The sequence below is a fragment of the Cynara cardunculus genome (assembly GCF_001531365.2).
Source record: "Cynara cardunculus var. scolymus isolate 2C chromosome LG 4, CcrdV1, whole genome shotgun sequence".
Classification (NCBI taxonomy): domain Eukaryota; kingdom Viridiplantae; phylum Streptophyta; class Magnoliopsida; order Asterales; family Asteraceae; genus Cynara; species Cynara cardunculus.
This window is the reverse complement of record NC_037531.1, coordinates 10,747,521-10,766,029: the sequence shown is the minus strand read 5'-3', so window position 1 is coordinate 10,766,029 and position 18,509 is coordinate 10,747,521. Positions and strand designations below refer to the sequence as shown.

Sequence of the window (18,509 nt, the reverse complement as noted above, 5' to 3'; positions counted from 1 at the left end):
ATCATCGCTTTCTCAAAATAACATAAATTCATATTATAACATCGACTGAGATAAAGAATAAAATGAAATATTAAAAACACGATGTATCTCGCTGCATTGCGCGAGTACGCTTCTAGTTATATTATAAAGTATTTGACAAAAACTCTTAAAAACCATTTTTTATGCATAAAGTACTGTTTATTAATTCATATTATTTAAAACTCAAGATTACAAGTAGATTATGCATAAGTACAACTTATTAAAGCTTCATATCTGAATTTGTGTAACTAACTGCAGATAAACATAATCAAATACAGGATAAACCTCTCATTTTAAATATAAAAAATCTAAAATATAATTAGGATAATCATTAAGTTCTAACAGAATACTTAATTAGTATCTTTATAAAATGTTATATTATTAAACCAAAAATAAATTATCTCATTATTAAATTTAAGTTAAATTATCTATACTATATTATAAAGCATTTGATAAAAACTCTTTAAAACCACTTTTTATGCATAAAGTACTGTTTATTAATGCATATTACTTAAAACTCAAGATTACAAGTAGATTATGCGTAATTACAACTTATTAAAGTTTCACATTTGAATTCGTGTAACTAACTGCAGATAAACATAATCAAATACATAATAAACATCTCATTTTAAATATAAAAAATCTAAAATATAATTAGGATAATCATTAAGTTATAACCGAATACTTAATTATTATCTTTATAAAATGTTATATTATTAAATCAAAAATAAATTATTTCATTATTAAACTTAAATTAAATTATAATTAAGGAAATTACACAAAAAACAAAAACTTCTAAATAGTTAATTTGATACTAATATTGATATATTTATTTTTGAAATTTTATGATATTTTCAAATTTATTTTTTATTTAAAAATAAAAACATTATTCTTTTCTCCAAACTACATAAAAATTGTATTATAACATCTATAGAAACCGAACGAAACATTAAAATCTAAATATATCTCGATATATTGCGCGAATACCCTTTCTAGTTGAAAAAATAATGACAAAAAACTATTCCGATTATCTTTTCAATAAACTAACTTAAACAAACTTATATTCAAAAAATAAACTAACTGATGTTTACCGAACAATGATTAAATATGTTAGTATAAATATATTTTTCAACGAAAATAATTCATAATAATCGGTTTCAAAGTCCAATTATCAAATTAAAAATATAATGATTAAAGTATTTTATTAGTCTTCTCCTCCTTCACAATCTACGAAATTTTTCATCCGTTGATCACTCCCTGCTATTGAATCTCCACCGTCCGCTGCCATAAAAAAAACCCCTCTCCTAATTAACGGTACCACTCCTAAACAAGCCTCGCTCTTTCTCCCTCTTCTCGCCGGTAAAGATGGCCGCCGCCGCCATCACGGCCACTCTTCAGGCTGCTCCGATCACATTTCGCTCTTCATCTCTACGTAGTAATTCCATTAATCCACTAAATATTTCGTTCTCCAGCCGTCTAAGACTCCCGAAACTAACCATCAAAATCACAGACAAATCTCGGCGCGGCGGAGGTTGTACCGGGGCCAAAATGGCCGATTCCGTGGCGGGAAGGTATGCAACTGCTCTAGCGGAGGTTGCGAGCTCGAATAAAACCCTAGAGGCAACAGCCACAGACGTCGAGAAGGTCGATAAACTCTTCTCCGATGAATCCTTCCTCAACTTCTTCGTCAGTCCTATTGTAACCCTAGATCAGAAACGAGAATTGATCGACGATATAACAGCGTCGGGAAGCCTCCAATTACACGTCTGTAACTTCCTGAACATCCTGATTGAAAGCAAACGGATCGATTTGATTAAAGAGATAGTGAAGGAATTCGAGGTTGTTTACAACAAATTGACGGGGACGGAGCTGGCGATCGTGACATCGGTAGTGCACCTGGAGAGACAGCACTTGGCGCAGATCGCGAAGCAGGTGCAGAAGTTCACCGGAGCCAAAAACGTGAGGATTAAGACGGCGATTGATGAATCATTGGTGGCTGGATTCACGATCAGATATGGAAATTCTCAATCGAAGCTGATTGATATGAGTGTGAAGAAGCAATTGGAAGACATTGCTGCACAGCTTGAGATCGAAGATATTCCAATTCGTCTATGAATAACATCTCTGAAAACACATCAAAATATGACGAAATTCATCTTGTTTTTATTCAGTATAACAAAGAATTTGTTTTCAGTTGGTTGTAATAAAGTTTCAAATACGTCGATCATGGCGATGCAAATGAATCATATATAATTCTTGAAGTTCATGCATTTGATACCACATCACATGTAAGTGTAATTTACATGAACCTTGAGATGGTGAGATGGTGAGATGATGAAATTCTAAAAATCGCGATGCAGAAAGGTTCCATTGTTGGTGCTGTTGCAGCTTTGCGACAAGGATCTGGTATTGTTTCGGTTATTGTGATTCAATTGCTGGAGGTTGATTTGATTTCTCCCTCCGCACCTGTAAATGTGTTGATTTCATGAACGAAGGAAAAGGATACATTTGTGATGGACATATTTTTTATTTATAAGTGAAGAAGAGACTAAAATTCCAATCAAAGTATAATTACGTTTTTTTTATAAAAAAATTCTTACCGGTCTCTCACGTCTGATTTGTTAAAAGATAAGGTTATTCAGACTGTTTTTTTTTTCTTCAGTTTTTTAGAGATACTTATTTTTATTTTTCTCTTATCTAATAAGAGATAAACCAACCTTTTATTTGTCTTTATTGTTCTTCAAATCCTCAACAACGGTGTTTCTCAATTGGTTGACCTTAATCGACTATTTCTCTCAAATGATCCATACCAAATCAATCTTCACCTCTCTCAATTAATATATTTTAATAGGATGTAAATTCAACATTATAGTTTTTAAATGAGTAAGTAGACAATTTATACAAATTCAGACGATTATCAGTTTATAAAAACAAACGGTTTTATTGATTCAGATTTCAGACTTCAGCATCACCTTTTATAAATCAAAACTGAAATAAGACTTTAGGCTTCAACATCTCTTAAAAAACAAACGTCGCTTTAAATTCAACCAGCCTTCAAAGTAGAGTTATCTCACTGAATCGATACAGCGATTTTTTATTATGATAACGTAACCAACAGGTTTATAACGTTACATAAAAACATGCATGAACAATTGTACTTAGTAATATAGACAATAAAATGTACTGGTGTATAAGAATTTCACATGAAAAATCATCTTACAAAAAAATACATATAAAATAAGTAGCACTCACTCCATATACTAGAATCGGTGAATGGCCTCAGGGGGGAAAGTATCCGAACTCGACATTTTGTATTAAGGGACCGTTTACCAAACACTTACCTTGATAAACACTTACCGAGTTACCGGTTCAATTACCTTACTGGATGAACATAATAAGAATTGAGAACTTTACTCGGTAAGAGGGAAAGTAAAGATCACTAACCTTACTCGATAAGTAAGGGTGATGACCCTTATCTAATATATTTATCGGGTTATGATTTATAAACGTTTACCGTTAATTCTTTTTAACGGCAAAAAATGTTACTTCATAAGGTAATTGAGAGTGGTACCTTTGTATGTGAAAGCTTGAACGACGGTCCAGGGAGCCAAACTCGTTCTAACCGGTCCAGCCGGTAGGTTTTGTTACTTTTGAATAAACAAACCGGATTACGTCGTCCGGAGAGCGTTCAATCGTTTTAGGGCTCGGATTAACAGATGCTCTCTGTTCGCAGCAGCCATGGCCAAATTTCCAAAGCATTTCTCCTCGATTCATCATCCTTCTTCCTCCGCCTCCTTCACTGCTCAACTACATCACCACCCGATGATCTTCAACCTCATTTCATGGTGGATTACCTCATCGATTCCCTCGGATTCTCCAAACAAGAAGCCATCTGCACCTCTACAAAGATTCTTCACTTGAAGTCCACCAAAAACTCTCAATCTGTCATCGATTTCCTTCGGAACTACAATTTATCCGAAACTGATGTCAAATCCATTGTTCTCTCTCAACCCAGCATTCTATTGCGTAAAGTTGATAAAACCCTAGAACCCAAATTTAAGATTCTTTCTGAAATCGGGTTTTCCGGGTCGGATTTGGTATCGGTTATCAAAAGGGATCCCAATCTCTTGGTGAGAGGTCTGCATACATCTATTATGCCTGCTATTAGGCTTTTGAGGAAAATTTTGGGCACTAACGAGAAAATCTTAAAGGTTATTAAACGATCGCATTGGCCTTTTTATGGGAAATCCTTTAGAACCAATGTGGTGTTAATGGCAAAATTTGGGGTTTCTGATAAGGATCTTGAAAGGGTTATACTTAGGAACCCTAGATTGGTTAATCAGAATCCTGCTAGGCTAGAAGAGAAACTTGTTGATGTTGAAAAGGAATTTGGTATTATGCGAGGTTCATCCATGTTTTCTTACGGGCTTTCGGCTATTTGTTCGCAGAATAAGTCGAATTTGCAGAAGAAATTCGAGCTGTTCAAGAGCTTCGGGTGGTGTGATTCGGATATTTACGCCATTGCCAAGAGTCAACCACTCTGTTTTACACATTCTGAGGAGAGGTTAAGTAAAGGGCTGAATTTCTTCATGGCGGAACTTGGTTGTTCGCCATCATGGTTGGCGACTCGTGGCAGTCTTTTGATGTATAGTTTGGAGAAAAGGGTGAAGCCAAGGTACCAAGTGTTTAAGGCCTTGGAAGAGAAAGGGGTAAAAAGCAAGGAATTTCATTCATTTTTGTGCCTATCTGATACAGATTTTGTGAAGCAGGTTGTGGAGAGGCATAAAGAAGCAATTCCTGATGACTTGTATGACCAATTTACCAAAAGATCTTGAATTTGAATTCTAAATTGTGAGATTCATCTTCACAGTTTTGTAATAATTGTTGTTGTTTTCTTCTCTCATTTGGGTTTTGATAGGAGATGATAGCATTGCTGAAATTTGCTTACATACTGAAGTTGTAATTGATGCTAATTCTAGTTATGCAACTCTGTGGTATAATTGAATGCTGTTTACTGTTTTAACCTGGTTCAATTGCCCATTTCTGGGTTGGCAGCATGCATCTGTCATTCACCATAACTACTACAATATTTGTATACAGTAAATATCATGCACAATACTCACCTTTTGTGATCCTTGAACTCTTAACCTCTATAGAGACTAGGCTCTACCGGTAATCCGGATACTGTTGGGGGGAGGTAAACCTACTTAAGGGCATACGGTGGCATGGGTCAAAGCTTCGTGTATCTGTCGTAGCGCAAAAAATTAATGTTCTTGAAGTGCCGGTAACAAAAACGTAAGCTAGCTGAGATGGTTTATGGAGCATGACTAAAGTCCCGCTTTCAATAGAGAGCGGGGTTCGAATCTGAGCGGTGTAAAAATCTATGTTTTTTAGTGTTTAATTGGGTTTCTTTTCTATAGCTTCTGTTTTGAAAATAGATTTGGATTTCAGGTACACCTGTTTTAACTTGCACTGCCCAATAACCAATTTGGTCCCGAGGTAAGGAATAACAGAGGTGGATATGTAAGAAATTGAAGTCGGTCTTTTTTTGGAAATACAAACAACAAACCAACTAAGCTATAATGATTTTGTTGAAAACATTATGTCGTTTTCTTTTATGATCAAATGGTGTTATCGTTTAAAAAAATATTATGGGTCGAATGTAAGACATACAACAACTCAGTATTGAACTGACGAAGGTCGAACAAAGTGGACAGTAAAGAAAGCTAATATGTAAGAATGCCACCAATCACCAATCGAAGACAAGGGTTGGGTTCCTATAAGAATCGAAATTATGTTGAGAATGGTAAAAAAGGATCTCTATTTTTAGATCAATCATAATTTGAGATCAATACTAATGTGGTGCATAAAGATGCACCGGACCAATTCTCAATATAAGCGCAATTCATGGAATTGAGGTGAGATTAAAAGTGATCAAGTATTCATATCTTTTTTTATGTTTCTCATTTTAACTCTTATTCTCACACGATTCTTTTTTTGGAAGACAATTACTTAACGACTCATTGAAGAATTATAAAGGATGTTCATGTTATATTTAAGCAATCTTACCTATCTCATGTTACCCCAAGCACTTTATAATTATGCCTTGTTTAATTTTTTTCATTTTCTTCTTTTGATTACCTTTTATGTCTGATTTGATCAGACGTTTTATAATTCAAACTGTTTTTTTTAAAACCTCTTATCTTTTAATATGATTTGAATAAAAAAAATTATTGCCTAGATTCTTAAATGTCTCTTATTCTCTTAGGCCTCCATCAATTACTTGGGTCCATCAATCAATTATTGGCATTTTTTTTACCATATATTATTTTTGTTTTAAGTTGTTTTACAAAAACAATAATTTCTTTTATGGTACTAAATTTTCAATTTTAATTTATTATTTTCTAGTTTTATAAAGAATTAAATAATTTGGTCACATTTTAGTTAAATCAATTGATAAGACAAAAAATTTAAAAGTTTTTTTTTTTAATTTTTATTAGAAAGATACTCATGCAGTGCATCGAGACACATCTTGATTTCAATGTTCCGTTTTATCCATTTTTTATGTCGATATAATACGGTTTTATGTGGTTTGAGAAGATGATGATATTTTTATTTTTGAATAAAATATAAATTTGAAAATATCATAAAATTTTGAAAAAAAATATATCGATATCGATATCAGTATCAAATTAATCTTTTTAAAAATTCTTGTGTCTTGGTGTAAATTTCTTAGTTCAATTTTTTTAATTATAATTTAATTTAGGTTTAGTAAGAAACAAATTTAATTTAGGTTTAATAATATAATTTTTTTATAAAGATGATAACTAAGTATTATGTTAGAACTTAATAATTATCCTAATAATATTTTAGATTTTTTATATTTAAAATGAAATGTTTATCCAATATTTGATTATGTTTATCTGCAGTTAGTTACAAGAATTCAAATACGGAGCTTTAATAAGTTGTACTTATGCACAATTTACTTGTAATCTTAAATTTTAAGTAATATGTATCAATAAACAGTACTTCATGCATAAGAAATGGTTTTTAAAAGTTTTTGTCATTTTTATTTTTTAATATTTTAAAACATCATGTAGTAAATTTCTAACGATCGGATTTTAGACATATGTTAGTTTACGAAAACAAACAGTCTTATTGATTCAGATTTCAGTATCACTTTTTATCAATCAGAAGTAAAATAAAACTTCAGACTTCAGCACATCTTAAAAACGAAACGCTACCTTAGAATTGAGTAACTCTCTGACGAGTCTTTAGTAGAACCTACAAATGTTTGTACTAGTAGATGCAAGAAGCAACTATTACTACAATGGGTGAAGGCAATGGTTTAAATGATGCTAATGGTTTGAGTGATGGTTGTGGTTTGGGTGCAATTAGACTAAGATTTCATTGATAAATTTGAACCACTTTGGGGTGATGAAGCCTTTGAAACTAGGATAGAATACGAGCCTCATAATTCACAAGGAAAAAGATAAAGAAAATGGAGGGATTATAGTTTTAGTCACCTGTTTGTCCATAATTATCATCAGTTGTTTGTTGAATATTTTGATCGGTCGTAAGAGATGCAAAGCAATCCGAAAAACTGTGTGAGAGTATGTTGAGAGATTTGAATCTGAACTAACGATGAGGCTGATATACTGAGGTTTTGATTGAATTTGAAATTGGGTCAAGACTTTTCGAATAAGGGGAGCTGAAATTAGGTTTTAGGGGTTGTTTGACAATTGTTGAATGGTTTTGTGCATAATCATTAAGTGTTCAGAATGATTAAGAGGCTCTCATGATATAGTGCAAAATGAAATAAAATTGTTTACAATGAAATTATGACTCTTAATGGTTAAGGGAGACCCAAGATACAAAATCATTCAGAGAGTTTTAGAACCATTAAAAGACAAATTTTTTTTTTTTTGTCAAACAAGATTTATCTCTTAACGATTTAGAGATTGCCTCTTAATAAAACTATTAAGAGGTAAATAAACAACCCCTTAAGATTAGGGGTGTTCGCGGTCCGGTTTGGGCGGTTTAACCTCTCAGACTATAAACCAAACCGTAATGGCGGTTTATAAAATTTTCAAACCGAGCGGTTTGACATCAAGTGTCCAGACCGGTCTAACCAGACCACGAAAAGGTGGTCTGGTCTGACCGGTTTAGGCCTTTAATGGACTTTAAATTTTAAACTTAAAAAAAACATATATAATTTACAATTTTAGATTAAATATCCATTTTGATTATGTTAGATGTTAAACTTTATGTTGGACTTAGATATATATTTGAACCATAATCCATAAGTTAAAAAAATTGGGCTTGCTAATATTAAAATAAATAATTAAATAATGTATGTATGTATATATATATATATATACACACACACACACACATATTTGGCGGTCGGTTTGGTCCAAACCGCCCAAAAAAGGTTCCAAACCGCAGACCAGACCGGACCGTCCGGTTTTACTATTTTCCAAACCAAACCAAATCGCCAGACTGCTCAAACCGCCAAAAACGGTCCGGTTTGACTTGGTTCAGCCGGTTTAAACGGTCCAACGGTTTTTTTGAACACCCCTACTTAAGATGAACAATCTCTCTTTGCTAGCGGTGGTGGTAAAGGTAAAACCAAGCATTAGAAACATGTATCGAATGCATCATAATTTGTAATTAATAAATTTTTTGAAAGCTTACAAACGGTATAAACCGTCAAACGAGTGATAATTGATTCGGTGCATGCGCCGAGTTTATACTTAAAACCGGTCCAACCGGTTGGTTTTGTTGCCATTCGAACAAACAAACCGGATTCCGTGGTGCGGAGTGTGTTCCATCGTTTCAGGGCTCGTCTCAACAGATGCTCTCTGTTAGCAGCAGCCATGGCCAAATTTCCAGAGCATTTCTCGTCGATTCATCGTCCTTCTTCCTTCGTCTGCTTCACTGCTCAACCACATCTCCATCCTCTGATCTTCAACCCCATTTCATGGTGGATTTCCTCATCGATTCCCTCGGATTCTCCAAACAAGAAGCCATCTCCGCCACTACGAAGATGCGTCACTTGAAGTCCACCAAAAACTCTCAATCTGTCATCGATTTCCTTAGGAACTATAATCTATCCGAAAATGATGTTAAATCCATAGTTCTCACTCAACCCAGCATCCTATTGCGCAAAGTTGACAAAACTCTAGAACCCAAATTTAAGATTCTTTCTGAAATTGGGTTTTCCGGGTCGAATCTCGTTTCGATTATCAAAAGGGATCCCAATCTCTTGGCGAGAGGTCTGCATACATCTATTATGCCTGCTATTAGGCTTTTGAGGAAAATATTGGGCACTAACGAGAAAATCTTAAAGGCTATTGAACGATCACATTGGCCTTTTTATGGGAAATCCTTTAGAACTAATGTGGTGTTAATGGCAAAATTTGGGGTTTCGGGTAAGGATCTTGAAAGGGTTATACTTAGGGACCCTAGAGTGGTTAATCAGAATCCTGGTAGGCTAGAAGAGAAACTTGTTCAAGTTGAAAAGGAATTCGGTATTATGCGAGGTTCATCCATGTTTTCTTACGGGATTTTTGGCTATTTGTTCACAGAAGAAGTCGACTCTGCAGAAGAAATTTGAGTTGTTTAAGAGCTTTGGATGGTGCGATTCGGATATTTACACCATTGCCAAGAGTCAACCATTCTGTTTTACACATTCTGAGGAGAGACTAAGTAAAGGGATGAGTTTCTTCATGGCGGAAGTTGGTTGTTCGCCGCTGTGGTTGGCCACCCGTGGCAGTCTTTTGATGTATAGTTTGGAGAAAAGGGTGAAGCCAAGGTACCAAGTGTTCAAGGCCTTGGAAGAGAAAGGGATAAAAAGCTACGAATTTCATTCATTTGTGTGCTTATCTGATATAAATTTTGTAAAGCAGGTTGTGGAGAGGCATAAAGAAGCAATTCCTGATGATTTGTATGACCAATTTACCAAAAGATCTTGAATTTGAATTTGAATTCCAAGTTCAGGTGATTAATCTTCTTACTTTTGTAATGATTGCTGTTGTTTTCTTTTCTCATTTGGGTTTGGATGTGATCTAAGTCTAGTTATGCAACTCCAATAGGAAATGTGCTATAATTGAATGCTGTTTTAACCTGGTCCAATCTACATAGACACTTCTCACCTTTGGTGATCTTGAACTCTTAACCGTAATGGAGGCTAGGCCCTACTGATGATCCGATACCGTAAGCAGGCACAGACCTACTTAAGGGCATATGGTGACACGGGCCAAAGCTTCATGTCTCCGTCATAGCAGAAAAAAGTTTTTGAGTTTTTGAAGTGCCACTAACATAAATTTAAGCTAGCGGAGTTGGTTTATGGAGCATGACTAAAGTCTTGCTTTCAATGGAGAGCGGGGTTCGAATCCGACTGGTGTCGAAATATATGTTTTTTTAGTTTTTAATTGGGTTTCTTTTCTATAGCTTATGTTTTGAAAATAAATTTGGACCAACTAAGCTTCATGGCTTGAGCTCTAGTTCGATTAAGTCTCTTCAATGTTTGTTGTTTTCGTATGTTTATGTTCGTTTAACATTTTAAAGAACGAACATAAACGAAAACAACCATTTTTTAAACGAACGAACACGAACGCAAAGAATATTGTTCGTGTTCGTTCATTTGTTCGGTTAAGTTAAACGAACGAACACGAACAAGCCTCCGTTCGCGTTCGTTTACAGGCCTAATTGTCGACGCCTTAAGTCTAATCGAATTAGTTATAACCTTTGCATATGACCTAATCCAAACTTTTCATTATGTTATGTGTTTTAAGTATTTATTTGACGAATAGAATGACGTATTTTGGTACCGTAAAAAATGCGTGACATTTTAGGTAAATTCTTTCGTTAAATTTTATTCAAAATAATTATAAAAAATAGAAAATTATAGAGGATCTAATTTTACAAAAGCATTAAGAATAATTAGACCATGAATGTCTTTGAAAATACAACTTAGGGGGTGTTTGGATTACGTATTTGAAACAATTTATGTTTTTGTACAAAAGCACTTATCAACTTCTTATAAGTCAGAAGAGTTTAACTTATTCAAAAATTCCTTATTACTGGTTTGATACCGGTATAAGTTGTTTATCCAAACACTAAAAAATGTTTATTACCAGTGTCACACCAGAATAAGTCAATAAATTGTTTTTATAAGCAATCCCAAACACCTCCTTAGACATAATTGAGAGAGCATGAATGAAGGCGAATTCATCCATTAGATTGCATGGAAGATATATATAAGTCCGGTAATGTGCGTGATCTCAACCCTTGAAAACGGTTCAATCAATGCATTGGAATTCTCACACACACACACACACACACACATATATATATATATATATATATATATATTGGTTGGGTTCTAGTGAGAATGAGAGTTAAGATGAGAAATGTGAGAAGGGATCTCCATCCTTGGATGCACATTAAGATGAGATGCACCGGATCAATCCCCATATCAAGTGCGATTCATGGATGGATTTGAGATTAAATGTGATGTGATCAAGGGTCATATATTATATGTATAGCTCAAATGATTCAAACGCCCTTACGAGATGGTGATGAGTTTCACGCGCTCTAAGCCTAGCCCACGTGCGATTAGGAAGATTTGTATGAAAGACAATGCTGCTATAAATGAGTAACTTGACTTACATATAATGCATTTTTTACAAAGGGTACCTGAAAAAAACAGAGGAAAACAAAACCAAGAATGTTAAGGAGGTAATCAAGGGATCAAAGATGGGTCAAGTGGAAATAATCAAACAACCAAATCAAATAAGGGTTGTTTTGGAAAATATCTAGAGGTATGCATTTAGTTTATTCTACATAACAGAGTCAATGATTGACGGTCATATATTTAAATTGACTTTCATAACAACACAAAAGAACAAAAGACCTAACAATTTGGAGAAGACTGGATGGAGAAAATGATGAAGAGGGTCAAAATTGGGAGATTGAAATCGATAAAACCTTGCCTGACATTGGAGTGATGGATGATCGAATCCGGAGAAAGATTGAGATGAAAGAAAAAATTGAAGAGCAAAGAACCCTAACCGTGTAGTTATATGATACTTTGGGAGACCAAAGCGTTGTACGGGAAGGTGGATTTGTGTGAATCGTCGTATGGGAAGATGGATGTATGTGAATTGTCATATGGGCTTTGGGGAATGTATCTTAAGGAGATACATTTGAGTTTTGCATTCATAAGCTGTACATCAAGCTCGTGAAGTTGTAATTAAGAGATTTAAGACTTTGTACATAAAAGAGCAGTACTTGATGCAATTTCGGTTGTGTTTAAGACTTTCTTGAATACACTTCATAATTAAGACATACAAAGACTCAATCTTGAACTGACTAACGTCGACAATGGTATAGTCGACAAAGAAAGAAGCTAATATTTAACAATGTCATCAATCCATGACAGTTACTTAATGACTAATTGAAGACACATAAAAAATCCTGAAGATTTATAAAGAATGTTTATGTATTTTATGTTTGATGAACTTTAAACAATGTTATCATTTCATGTGCTTAATTTTAATGCATTTAGAGTATCTAAGTTATTTGTACAATAATTAAATAAATAAGTAATATCCAAGTGAAATAACCGTCATGTATCATGTCCAATCTTAATAGTGCTAAATATTAGACAGACAATTTATTCTATTTAGTTCAGTACTGTTCAGTTACGTCTTATCAAATCAATCTCGTATGAATATCAAATACTACATGGTATTTTTAAATAATTAGGACTAGAGATGTACAAGGACCGACCGACCCTTTTTAGCGGGAAAAAAGGACAGGACCAAAAAAAGAATGGACTAGGCCTTAATCGGCCATTGGCCAAAAATTTAGGATCAAATACGGGTAGGCAGTCCTAATCGGTCATCAGCTTCTTCAAAGTCGGTACTGTTACTGGTTTCATTTTCTTCAACATGACTCGCAACTTTTTTTTTATCACATTCACTTTCTTTTTCACCTTCACTTTCTTCCCAAGCTAGCGTTTTTTTTATTGTTTGTACTCCCCCAGTTCCAGCCCTTGTTTTCTTCGAAAACGACATCACGACTTACGATCACTTTATTTGTTGTTGGGTTGTACAAACGATACGCTTTGGATTCATTGCTTACTCCAAGTAGCACACAATTGATGCTCTTATCATCTAGTTTATGCCTTTTCTAATCAGGAACATGGACATGAGCCAAGCAACCAAAAACTCGAAAATAATCTACATTAGGCTTCGCTCCACTCCACATCTCCTCGCGTGTCTTGCCTTACAAATAGGTTGATGGGCTTCTGTTCAACACATGTGTGGTCCATTTGACAGCTTCTGGCCAGTAGCTTTTAGGAACCTTTTTTTTTGTCATCTAAAATACTACAAACCATATTCATCACGATACGATTTTATCATTCGGCCACCCCATTCTATCGGGGTGTGAATGTGACTGTGAGTTCCTGTTGATACCAGTTTCCCTACAAAAAGATTCAAAGTCGTTGGAGGTAAATTCACCCCCTCTGGCAATACGCAAACATAGTAGATCCAAACCACACTCATTTTCAACATGGGCTTTGAGTATCTTAAAGTGGGCTAAAGTTTTATATTTGCTCGACAACAAATAGACCCACAATTTCATGTTGAGATCATCTATAAATGTGACCACATACCTTCTGTTGATGTTTGAAACCTTCTGTTGTTGCTTGAAACTTGTGTGCTTGGTCCACACAAGTCTGAATGGACGAGTTGTAGTTTATTTGATGCACGCCATAAACTTTTCTTCAGGCTTGGCTGTCTGAATCGTTTTCCTACCAGGAAGCTTGTGCATGTCTCTAGTTTTCCCTTCAAATCTGGTATGTCGCGTACCATGTTTTGATACTTCAAAGTTCTTAACCCCTTGTAACTCAAATGATCATATCTTCGATGCCATATTTTGATTTCATCATCAGCTGACACTTGTAGGCAATCGACATTTGCATTTTCAGCACCCACTTCAACAGATAATGGAAACATGCGATTGCTAGACATTGTTGATTGCATAATCAGGCCTCTCCGAGGGTGGAACAACTTACATATGTTATTTTGGATAAGGATATTTATACCCTTTTCTTGAAGTTGATCAAAATTTAGAAGGTTGTTTTTTTGGATCTAGCACATAGTAGATGTTTGTAACAACCTGAGTGCATCCATTTATTTTAAAATGGACGTTACCTTTCCCCGTAACCTCCAATATGTTGTCATTCCCAAGCTTCACCAAATATCGGAACTCTTCGTCTAAGTTTGTAAACCATACCTTACTCCCACACATATGGTTGCTGCACCCGGAATCCAAAAACCATGTTTCCTTCTTCATGACCCTACTTGTCTCCACAATTTCCATCAACAACATCTCCTCCTCATCATCGATCTCCGCTATCTTCTTGTAATGTGCCTTGTTGTTCCATTCAGGACATTCAGATATAAAGTGTCAAGTTGATGACACCGATAACATTCAACAATTGCTCTATTTATAGACCTTCCTCGGCTTCTTCCTTTTTCGCGCATAACAAAACATCTAGCCGTGTATCCTCAGTCGTATGCTCGGTCTCCATGTGTTGTAGATACTTTCAATACTTGTTCGTCACCACCATTCAAGTTTTTCTTGCACTTTTGTTCATGAACCAGCAGTGAGCTTTGCAACGCATCCACTGAGAGACTGTCGATGTCTTTGGATTCTTCAATTGAATATACAATGTAGTTATAGTTCTCCGGTAAGGTACGAATAATTTTTTCTACAATTTTAACATTAGGCATGTCCTCACCACAGTTCTGCATATCGTTTGCCATGACCATAACTCTGCCAAAATAATCAGTCACCGATCCCCGCACTTTATCTCTAACAGCTCGAAGTTTATGCACAACGTTTGGAGTTGAGCACGTTAAACCCTTGCATTCCCTTTATACTTGATCCTCATCGAGTCCCACAACTGCTTGGCCGTCTCCTTTTCTGTGATCGTCTTCAAAATAGTCTCGTCAATTGAACTGAAGAGATAGTTATGCGCCTTGAGATCCTTCAGCCTCGTTTCTTCTAAAGTTTTATTTTCTGTTGTAGTTAGTCCCTCTTCAATATCAGGAAGACTGGTATTGATCACACACAAATATTCTTTAGACCTTAATAAATTCTCCATGAGGAGACTCCAGTGATCATAGTCTCCATCAAACTTGGGGACACATGCTTGAGCAAGGTTGTTTACCTCTACCATCTCTCTTAAATTCCTTACTCTCTTTCTTTCGTGTATCTCCTCCCTCACTTTGCTTACTGGTCAGGCCTCTGTGAATTTGGCTCTGATACTGATTTGTTGGACTTCGATTGAAAGCACACACAAAACACAATAGTTGCAAGTACTGGATGATTTATTCAAAGACTTGGGCTCTTTAAATAACCATACAAATAAAAAACAAAAAAGGAAATTCCTACGACTAAGGAGTTAGTTACGCAGGAAGAGTAGGTCTGCCAACTCCACTACTCCAACGACCTATAAATTATCAGAAGAAAACAAAAGAAAAAAAATACCAAGTCAAACCTAACAACACGTATGAGTATATATGCATTTATACCATCTTATAAAGCATTCGAACCAAAACTCTTAACTACAATATATTAAGCACAAGATACTGCTCCTTAATGCATGCATTTCATAGATCTCTTAATGACAACCTGATATGCAGAGGTGCAACTTCTTAATGCACCAACACCACCACCACCACCAGTTGAATTATAAGATGAAGAGGATGATGGTGAAGGGGACGTTGGGGATTGAGAAGACTAAAGGAAGTGGAAGATGTGGAATATAAGTTAGGGTTTGAATAAGAGTTACTGATTTGTTTTTTTTCAAATGAAAACTCTAATAAAGAATTAAAAACTAATTGTATTAAAAAAAGTTCCATGTCAATATCCATATCAACAAATAATAAAGAGTTATATGACATGTCATTTGTCATGTCAGCATGATAACCAATTAATGGTTAAATTGGTTACTTAGGTATTTAAATGTTTGAGTTTTTATATCTCAGATATTAATATACAGGTTCTAAAAGTAAATGAGAACTTCAATAAAAAAATAATTGTATTATTAAAGATCCATGTCAATATCCACATCAACAAATAATAAAAAGTTGTATGACATGTCATTTGCCACGTTAGCATTGTAACCAATTAATGGTTAAATTGGTTATTCATGTACTTAAATGTTTGAGATTTTACATCTCAGATACCAATATAAAGGTTTTTAAAGTACACTGTTCAAAATAGGAATCAGAACAAAGTGCATTACATTTTCATGCAGTTTCCCCTATTCTTATCACCTAATAACTAACCCTAAACAGAGAACATGAATCCTCCCCACCCCTCCCCTTCTTTTTCCCTTCCCTCCTAACCTTAATTTCACCGGCCGCCACCCACCTTCCTTTTTATTTTGCAGGTTTTGATTTTATACAGATCAAGTTTTTTGGTTTCTTGATTTCTACTTCTTCAACCCTATTTTAACGAATTTTTATCTAATAGCAATCATCTGTTATTGTTCTTGATTAATTCAAGATCACAGACTTTAACAAGGGAGGTTTTTGGATTGAAGAAGAACATGAGGGAATTTTCTTTAGATACTTCAAATGAATTCTCTACTTTTCTCTCTCATTTTATTTGTTTGCTACATCTCTCGACAACCATCATCCAATGACGACATTATTGTGCACAATGTGTGGTGTGCATACTGTGCACATTGTCATCACACCACAAAACCACCACTTGTAAAGTGTACATACTATGGACAATGTATGGTATGAACACTGTGTTCACAATATTTACATATCATAGGGTTGTACAAAATTTGGCTCAATGATGACCACAATATGCTCACTATATTTATTTATCATAGGGTTATACAAAAATTGAGATGGTGGTGGTCAAACGTGGTGGGACCGAAGGAGAGGTGGGAGATAGAAGAGAGGAAATTTACAAATACCTATAATACCTTTTATTTGATTTTTTAATTCAAAATTATAAAAATTAATAATTTTTTAATTTATTATAATTTTATGGTTTATATTATATCTCATAAATTATAAGAATCACAGAAGAAGAATTTATTTTTATAAATAATTGTCACAAACATTTTTTTTTATAACTCATTCTAATGAAACTTTGGATCTTCTTTTTCTTCCTTCCAATGCTCTATTTTTGAAAACCAACCATTTTGCTTAGGTGTTAAGGCAAGGTAAAACAAACCATCAAGATTTAACAAATGTCTAGGGACTAGTTTGTAATTAACTATAGTTATGGGCAAAAGCAGTAATATTATGTCATAAGTAACAAAGACAATATAAGGAATATTTTGTTTAAACAAAAATAACCTTTTTTTTGTTAACCTGGATATCAAACTCGTTATGTGAGCCGACTAATCCCCACTTGCTTTGCGGGTAGCTCGGAGTCACCGTATTTGAATCTCTGTGGTCACACGGGAATGTTTATTTCTCTTTCGATTTGAACCTGAAACCTCCTGCTACTTTTGACCTTTGGAGTTCAAACTCAAACTAATCAGGCACCACTCTTGTGGTAAATAACATTTTGTTGTGAGCATAGTGAGTCTTATAGGGTGTTCAGATTAATTTTCAAAGTGATTTAAAAATTCAGATGCAGATACTTAATAATATAAAATTAAAGATATATAATTATATATTTATTTCGAAAATCAGGTTTTTTACAATACTTTCTTATATGATTGTTGACAGACTGGTTATCTTAACCAAAACAATTAAAAATAAGGATAAAAATCAAGCTATCTAAACACTTGAAACTGATCATTATGATCCAACCGTTATAATTAACTTAAACATGAATCTATACATCAAAGATGTCTGTGGTGACTACAAAACCTAACCACATTAAGATTTTTTCAAACTACAAACCAAATTCCATACGACTTAAATTACAAAATACCCTACATTAATAAATGTCGTGTGGTGTGACTTGATACTGTCCGTACTCAATACCTATTTAAATATTCAATTAATTGCATCAATGATAACGTAATCAAAACTTTTCGACACAATCAAGTACAGATACATAGTTTTGTGATCGTATAAAAATTAATATACACGTCATAACTTATTTTATAATCGTAAACAATTTTTTCGATAAAAATTATAAAAATGCATGTGGTTTGAACAACGGTTTTGTAATTCAAAACCACAAACGAAACCACATGGAAAAAAATATATAAATCATAAACGGTGTCGTAAAAGTTAAAAGCGCACGATTTGATGTAATATGGTGCGGTACAGTTTGTGCGGATTGTTTAACATCCACCCATTTTTGAGGGTGGATTGGATTGTTTATCAAAGATGAGGGGGTGTAAGTGTAAATATTCTAAGTAAAAAGTATAAGATCGTGTCGACAGGTTTCTCCTTCAAATCAAGTTTCATGGTGAAAAATCGAAA

At 34.4% G+C, this 18,509-nt stretch overlaps 4 protein-coding genes across 4 annotated transcripts in view; 3 read left to right on the top strand and 1 right to left on the bottom strand.

The window, feature by feature from the left end:
* Positions 1-3,792, bottom strand: part of LOC112510855 (60S ribosomal protein L18-2-like) — an 8,005-nt gene extending 4,213 nt beyond the window's left edge. The window contains exon 1 of the mRNA XM_025116203.1: positions 3,667-3,792. Within this exon, the coding sequence (XP_024971971.1) occupies positions 3,667-3,792 (126 nt within the window). The remainder of the gene's footprint in view (positions 1-3,666) is intronic.
* LOC112511129 (ATP synthase delta chain, chloroplastic-like) lies at positions 1,361-2,286 on the top strand. The gene has a single exon (XM_025116588.1). The coding sequence runs from the start codon at positions 1,384-1,386 to the stop codon at positions 2,131-2,133; it is 750 nt and encodes a 249-aa protein (XP_024972356.1). The 5' UTR covers positions 1,361-1,383; the 3' UTR covers positions 2,134-2,286.
* Positions 3,793-3,860: 68 nt separating the features above from the next.
* On the top strand, positions 3,861-4,853 carry LOC112510853 (transcription termination factor MTERF5, chloroplastic-like). Its single transcript, XM_025116202.1, has one exon. It carries the CDS (start codon positions 3,861-3,863, stop codon positions 4,851-4,853), a length of 993 nt encoding a protein of 330 aa, XP_024971970.1.
* A 4,010-nt stretch (positions 4,854-8,863) lies between these two features.
* LOC112511647 lies at positions 8,864-9,967 on the top strand. The gene is made up of 2 exons (XM_025117346.1): positions 8,864-9,835; positions 9,930-9,967. The coding sequence occupies exon 1, from the start codon at positions 8,876-8,878 to the stop codon at positions 9,635-9,637; it is 762 nt and encodes a 253-aa protein (XP_024973114.1). The 5' UTR covers positions 8,864-8,875; the 3' UTR covers positions 9,638-9,835; positions 9,930-9,967.
* The last annotated feature ends 8,542 nt before the right edge of the window (positions 9,968-18,509 follow it).